Source organism: Octopus bimaculoides, chromosome 14 (assembly GCF_001194135.2).
Source record: "Octopus bimaculoides isolate UCB-OBI-ISO-001 chromosome 14, ASM119413v2, whole genome shotgun sequence".
Taxonomy (NCBI): domain Eukaryota; kingdom Metazoa; phylum Mollusca; class Cephalopoda; order Octopoda; family Octopodidae; genus Octopus; species Octopus bimaculoides.
This window is the reverse complement of record NC_068994.1, coordinates 37689378-37697703: the sequence shown is the minus strand read 5'-3', so window position 1 is coordinate 37697703 and position 8326 is coordinate 37689378. Positions and strand designations below refer to the sequence as shown.

The 8326-nt window shown below is 33.2% G+C and overlaps 1 protein-coding gene across 2 annotated transcripts in view; it reads left to right on the top strand.

Annotated features, from left to right (window-relative positions):
* Window positions 1-8326, top strand: part of LOC128246972 (protocadherin-18-like) — a 142676-nt gene that overhangs the window by 103527 nt on the left and 30823 nt on the right. For both annotated transcript variants that reach the window (XM_014924153.2, XM_014924157.2), the window contains exon 3: window positions 4607-7087. In XM_014924153.2, coding sequence (XP_014779639.1) covers window positions 4670-7087 — 2418 coding nt within the window. In that variant the 5' untranslated portion in view covers window positions 4607-4669. The remainder of the gene's footprint in view (window positions 1-4606; window positions 7088-8326) is intronic.

Below are 8326 nucleotides of genomic sequence, written 5' to 3'. Positions count from 1 at the left end.
TGCGTGTGTGTGTGTGTGTGTGTATGTGTGTGTGTGTGTGTGTGTGTGTATATATATATATAGAGAGAGAGAGAGATACATACACATATATATATACACATATATATATACACATATATATATGTATGTATGTATATATAAATGTGTGTGTGTATAAATATGTATACATAAATATGTACGTAAATATATATGTATATTTATGTATACATGTGTGTGTATATTTATATCTATAAAAGAGAATTTGTATGTGTGTGTGCATGCGTTCCTTATCCATTCCAAAACTGAGTTGCTGATTTCGATGTATGAAATATCAAAAGATTCAGTACTATTTCCCCTATCAATTAAACTTTATTTTTTATTGATATATTTGCATTACAAGAATTTAAAATTATAATCTTTTCCATAAGTGAACTATTGTAAACATTTTATATGACGGCAATGATGATGACGTCACATTTTCTTTGTGTGTGTACCTTAAAAGACAACCATCATCATAACACACACCTTCACTCACTCACTCTGTCTCCCACTTGCAGACAGACACACACATGTTTATTTCATATACGTGTCCATACATCTTTCACTTTCTTATTTCCTTCCCTCTTTGCTCTCTCTCCCTTTTTCGTTTTCTCTTTTCTTTCAATTTCTGCTCTCTTCAAAGCATAAAGAGATTAATTATTATGGAATGACTGAGTGAAATGCAGAATGAGAAAAAAGACAGAGAGAGACAAGAGAAAGAAACAGAAACAGAAAACAAGTTTCTAAAGGAAAAGTTGAAAGACAGATAGCAGATGAGAGACAGACACTGACGTACATACTCTATGTATCTTCTATAGGTGAAAGTGAAAGAGAGCCGACACAAAGAGAGTGGGAAAGCGGGAGAGAAGGGGACGCCGAGAACCTCAGAAATGAAGTTGTCTCGTACTATTTTAAGGTCATTTTCACTTCCGTCCCATGTTTCATGCATGCATAGAATTAGGCATTATCTTTCTCTTTCAATTTCTCATTATAATGTATGGAGACCTTCTGCTGTTAACATATTACAACTTCACTACATTTCATTCTTTTGGAATTAAGAAAGGTATGCAAAAATTGCTTCCTTTGGCACACACACACACACACACAGAGTTAAAGTTCTATATGAATTATGTTATTTTTTGCTGTGTGCTAAATTACAGCTCAAATCCTATGGAAATTATCTTTTCCTATTCTGTCATTCTTGTTTGAGATGTGCGTATTTTAAAACCTGATCTTCTATTTAATCTTACAAGGAAGTTATTGCAATAATCCTGTCCTTTACCTGTTGTTTCTAGCATGTCCAGCATGACATTTGCGTACCCCACCCCACTTATTTCTTTCCTTAATTTACTCACATTCCTATGTTTCCCATACAGGAGATTTGCATTTCGCCCGTAAGTGGGTAGCTGATGGGCGGCTAAGGTGGAGGAAGGGGCATTTAGTATTATTTTCAGAGCAAGGTCATCAGTCCATGAGGTATTTTCAAGTACCAGCATACCTAATATGTATGTGTGTATATATATATATATATATATATATATATATATATATATATATATATATATATATATATATATATATATATAGCCAAGAGGGAATGTTGAGTACATGATATTTTATAGAGTCTCTGAGATTGGTTGGAGTGACAATTTTATCCTTAAGCGAGTGACAGGGTACAAATGCTTGCAACAGAATGGAGCCTTGGGTGTCAGTAGGGTTAAACCAACTAATGGACTAACTTTATACCCAAGTAAGCCATGAGATTTGAACACAGAATACAAAGATCAGGAACAAACAACACAATACATCCAGCCCAACATTCTTGCAGTTCCACCAATCTACCATCTTGATTTGGTACTTTTTTATTAACTCCTAAAGGACAAAAGGTGATGATGGCCTTGACAGGATTTGAACTCAAAGTACAAAAAGTCAGAGTAAATACTGTGACATATTACTATCCAATGTTTCCATCCATGGATCCGATAATTTACTGTCTTTTTTGGATAGAAACATAATTGATGAAGAAGAGAAGTTTTAATTAGTTTGAAAATGTAAAGTTTTCATTTTGTATTTGGTGGTGGTCTTATTGGTATTGGTGTTGTTGCTTGTGTTGTGGTTTAACTTCAGATCTGTCCTAATTGAGCAGACAGTAGATGTTAGTTTGAGAATTGACCATCCTGCCTTTTCAGGGATATTTACGACTACATTATTACACGATTCATCCTTTAGTTATTCAAGACAGCAGAATGTGATTTAAAGATGATTTGGTTAATATTTCTAGTTGGTTTAGTAAGCATGTTTTGTTATTGCTGTTGCTATTGGTGATGGTGGTGTTGTTTAACCACAGGTCAGCACAGATCAAATGCATTCTAGCTGTGGACATCTCATATGTATATATATATATACATATATATGTATGTATGTATATAAAGCTATTACATTCATTCTGTCTTTTCTTGTTTTTATAATTTTTAAGAATACAGGTTGTAATTTAAGAAAGATTTGACTGCTATTTCTAGCACATCATCAACTAACTGCATTTTCAGTGTTACTGTCAGTATATTTTCCACATATCATTATCGATCAATTAGGGTATAGACAAAGATAATACAAAAATACAAAAATACAAAAATAACCATCTGCTTTACACTAAGTTTGTCAAATATTTCTACTGGAAACCAGATATCTATATCTCCTAGCGGTATTTCATGGAATTCTGCAACATCAAGATTATAGGTAATTGATTATGTTGGCTGGTGCCAGCTAAAGAGAGAAATTTCTTGTCTCTTTAGATGCAATATCAATAATCCTGTCTAGTTTTGTGTAACAAGAAAAGAAAAAATAATAAGAAAAATATAAGCAATTCTATGCATAAACAAACTCATCTAGAAATTAGTTTTAATATTTCTGATTTTTGATTTCTGAAGAGTGGAAGAATTTACATTTGGTAAATAGGAATTGTTTTGATATCAGTATTTGTTTATATTTTTTTATCAACAAGAAAAAGTTGTTTTTTATGTATTTTTTCTTTATAGGAAAAAAGAAAAAAACAGATATTTTCTTATCAGTTAGATTATCAAACATCTGACAGTATTTTTTATCTTTATTTTTCTTAAATGTATATAGCTACTTAGTAGTTCTATAATAGGTATCAATTTTTATAAACAAGATCAGAAATTTGTGTTTTCAAATTGGAATCTCAGTTTTTCAACGCTTCAGATCTTTTATCATTTAAACTAGATAGTGATACTGGAAATTTTAGCTATGCTTAGAAACTGAACTTACTGAAAATATTTATTGTAAGATAGGTGGGAGAACTGTTTGTTTTTATAAATATAAATATATTCTTTTGTTCTTGTTTCTTTCACTTGTTTCAGTTATTTGACAGCAGCCATGCTGGAGCACCACCTTGAAGGGTTTTAGTCAAACAAATTGAATCCAGGACTAATTTCTTATGCCTAGTACTTATTTTATTGGTCTCTTTTGCTGAACCAGTAAGTTATAGGGATGTAGACACACCAACACCAGTTCTCAAGCTGTGATGGTGGGGGACAAATACAGACAGAGAGACACACACATAGGTATACACACGCACACACATACACAAACACACACATATATGTGATGAGTTTCTTTCAGTTTCTATCAACCAAATCCACTCATAAAGCTTTGGTTTTCCCGAGGATATAATAGAAGGTACTTGCCCAAGGTGCCACACAGTGGGACTGAACCTGGAACTACATGATTGTGAAGCAAACTTCTTACCACACAGTCATGCCTATGCCATTTTTTTTTTTTTGACAGCGATGGCGAGGGTGCTCACATGTGGATGGGCAAGGTAGAAGTGGCACATTGACACATTGAGGAGTCACCAGCTTTGTAGGGTCAAGAGGCACATACCTGCATCAAGGATTGCTAAGTGGAAGTGACCAATAAGAACTGCCCATCCACACAACTACCTTGTCGAATCAGCAAGATCCTACATAAATTAAACTGAACTATAAGTAATAGTATTTTCGCTTTTACAGTTTTGCAACTGTGCTGCAAATATTCAATATTCAATATTAATTCTATTCCTTTAAGTTTTACAATAATGCAGAGCTATTGTAACCCTTTTTTCACAGTCTGTACCTAACTTAAAAAGTTGCTCCCTCAAAATAATCATTAAAATTTTTTAGATAATCAACAACATCTTTAATGCTATAGAATACTTTAAAAATCAAAGATGATCAAACATGTTGCCCATCCTACAATATATATCAATAGGTATTGACGTAAATGCATCAAGAGATATATTAACTTCAAAACATTCTAGACTTCAAAATTTTAAAAAGAAAAATAATGTTCAATTATAAAAATTAAAAAAAATGAAAATTTACCAATATTGGAAATTCTTAATTATTTTCTTGATATTTAGTTTTTTCCGATGAAGGAAATCATAGAAATTACAGCTATTTTAAAATTTTTTCTTTATAGTCTTCTGATGAAAGTCTAGATTTGGATTGAGTTATTGTTGCATATTTTGATATGTTTATTGAAAATTGCTTAAATAATTAATTCTAAAATCTTATTTTTCATTAAATTTCAGGTTAAATGTTGATGGATTCATTTAGACATTTTACTGTGATGCTATCTGTCACTTCCATTAAAAATGATTGAGATTCTAGAAACATGTCTAATTTTTTCATTGCTGCACACATTAATATGTGCAGAGGTCATCTTCAGAGTAAAGGAAAACCAAAATATAGATAGTAAAGTTGGAGATATTGCACACAGCACACAGTTCCTAGATAGCTTATCCAGGTCAGAGACAAAGCAAATCTGGTTTAGTCGATTAAAACAAGGTACAGACAGAGGCTCAGAGTTGTTTAACGTTTCAAAATCAGGAAAACTGTACACTGCTAAAGAATTAGATGCTGAATCTCTTTGTAAATACAACACAGATTGTTTCAAAATGGTGGAAGTTGCAGTTCGGAAAAAGGAGTCGTTTATAAAAATAATAGAAATAAAAGTGTTTATTGAAGATATCAATGATAACAAACCAGAGTTTCCAAGTGAAGAAATTCACATCAAATTTTCTGAAAGAGACAGCAAAGGATCAAAAATATCTATTCCAAATGCAATTGACAAAGATATGGCAACAATTAATTCTCAAATTAATTATCAGCTACGGAAATATGCAAATGAACCTTTTACACTTTCAGTTACTAAAAAAAGATTTGGTACTTCAAAATTGGAAATAATGTTGGAGAAGAAACTGGACAGAGAAGTAAAAGATAAATATTTGGTACAAATCATTGCCATAGATGAAGGCTATCCACCAATGCAGAGTGTATTAAATGTTCATATAAATGTTACGGATGTAAATGACAATCCACCCATTTTCTCTCAGAATATTTATAATGTGTCTGTTAGTACTAAACATAGAAGAGACACTCCAATAGTAATTTTATCGGCAACAGATAATGATCTGGGGCAAAATGGCAAAGTTTCATATTTTTTTGGTTCAAAAACAGCAAATATTGTCAAAACTTGTTTTGAATTAAAAAAGACCACAGGAGAAATTTTCTTACTTAAAACACCATCTTTAGCTCAAAAACAAGTACAGATTCTTCAGATAGAAGCAAAAGATGGAGGCAATCCTCCATTAAGTTCCACTGCTATGGTAATTGTAAATTTGGTCAGTGAAAAGAACAATGCTCCAGTTATAGATATGAACTTTATCTCAGAATCACTAGGAAATGTCGCTACTATTTCTGAAGGCATCGAAGTTGGAAGTTTTATAGCTTATGTGAAAATAACAGACAATGATGTGGGGTCAAATGGTGAGGTCAGCTGCAGCCTCCACCATAATATATTACTGCTTCAAAGTCTGGGCAGAAAGAAATATAAGATTTTGGTTAAGAATAGAATTGATAGAGAAGAAAAAAGCAATATTGATTTTACCATTACTTGTAAGGACAAAGCATCGCCACCAATGAAAACACAACGCAGATTTTCCATCCAAGTGATGGATGTCAATGATGAAAAGCCACAATTCACTAAAGATACATTCAAATTTCTGACTTATGAGAATGAAAAGCCAAATTTTCCTGTTGGTTTCATTAATGCTACAGATCCTGATCTAGGACTTGGAGGTCAATTGATGTATTCTTTATTCAGTAAAAAGAATCAAGTTGTTCCTTTCAAGATTTCGAATTTTGGATTTATTTCAACATTGCAGCCACTGGACCGCGAAAAGCAGAATATTTATGAATTCCAGGCTTTAGTGAGAGATAGTGGAATTCCGTTGCTCAATAATACCACTAATGTTATTATTGAAGTTATGGATGAGAATGACAATGCTCCATATTTTACATTTCCGAGTGTTAGCCCTTTCAATCTTGATATCCATTATGAACCACAAAGCAACAATGACGTTACAACATTAAGAGCTTCTGACAGAGACAGCCATGTGAATGCTTTCCTCAGATATGAAATAATAAGAGGAAACCACAAACAGTTATTCATTATTAATCCTTATACTGGAGTATTGTCTTTCTCTCGTCCAGTTTACCAAAATGATGCTGGGTCATATGACCTTCAGTTTGTTGTCAAAGACAGTGGTACTCCAGTATTATCATCAACTACTACTGTATTTCTGACTCTAACAGTCAGCAACAGCACTTCTCAGCTTTACACAGCTCAACACACTGAGTCAGATGATATGATACATATCAGTTTAGTAGTAATAATTGTGATAGCTGCTGTGATAATATCTACAGCTATTGTAGTCTCTATAATAGTCTGTGTTGTTCAAAGACAGAATCATAGTGATGTCCAGTATGGTTATAGGACAGATACGAATAATGAATTCATTGGAGACAAAAGACAATCTGAATGTGCAACTGAGTTGATGTGTCCTGAATATGATGTCCCTGTCCCTATATTAAAGCACCCATGTAGCAGCCAGAGTTCAAAAGTAGCATCACTAAGGAAAGAATCTCAAACAGAGTTTAACCAAAATTTCAACTATGAAGGTGCTACTTCAGATTTTCAACTGAAGACAGTAGCAGATAGCACATACCAAGTAAGTCATACATGATTTTTTTAGTAGCATTTAATCATTCAGTTTTATAAAATTTAGTAGCTAAGAAAAATTGTTATGTTGTACAGAAAATTTTAACAAACATTTGAACGGTTAATGTTAAGAATTATGTGACGGTGCATGGCTCAGTGGTTAGAGTATCATGCTCACAATCATGAGGTAGTGAGTTTGATTCTCAAACCGGGCTGTGTGTTGTGTTCTTGAGCAAGACACTTTATTTCACATTGCTCTCCAGTTCACCCATCTGTAGAAATGAGTTGTGATGTCACTGGTGCCAAGTTGTATTGGCCTTTGCCTTTCCCTTGAATAATATCAGTGGCATAGAGAAGGGAGGCTGGTATGCATGGGTCACTGCTGGCATTCTATGAACACCTAGGTATTGCATCAACCGATTTCACCAGGAACACTTGTAGAATGGAAGACATAACTTCTTGTATTCACCCTTCAAGTTCTTCCAAAGTCTTTGGTTTTGTACAATAGACTTGTTCCTTTAACCAACCCCTAAGAAAGAACTCACAGGGTCTTAAGTCAGGGCTTCTGGCTTGCCACACATGTGAACCACATGTGGGGATACTTGAAAGAGAGGGTTTATATCAACAAGCTGGAGACCCTGGTGCAACTGAGGGAGAATATAAATAGAGAAAGCACAGAAGTAGTGTCTGAAGCTCTTGAGTGTGTTATGGTGCAAATTTTGGGAAGAGCACAGGCGTGTGAAGCTGAAAATGGTTGCCATTTAAGCGATGTCATTTTTCCTATGTGATGTAGTAGTGTTGTAAATTTTGACTTGTGCATATTAATTTCCATTATGTCCTTTATACTGTATCAAAATTTCATACATTTATTTGTTAAGTTAAGGAAGTTATTAAAAATTAAAACCCATCAGGGACTCTTGGGACATCCTGTATAGATCCATGTTAGATCACTAGCCACTACACATTCTTTATATTCACTCCTTGTTTCTTTCTGTGTTCCTTTCTGTTGAAGAGTGTAGGCTCAAAACGTTAAACACTTTTTCACTTGCCAAGCATTAAACTAATACATATGTTTGTTGTCTACACCACCTGCCTTAATCTTTTGTTTTTTGTGAATTCTCCCTATATATATATATGTGTGTATGTATGTATGTGTATATATATATATATGTATATATGTATGTGTATATATGTGTATATATATATATATATATATGCACAAAATGCACATATTTATAATGCAAAGAAA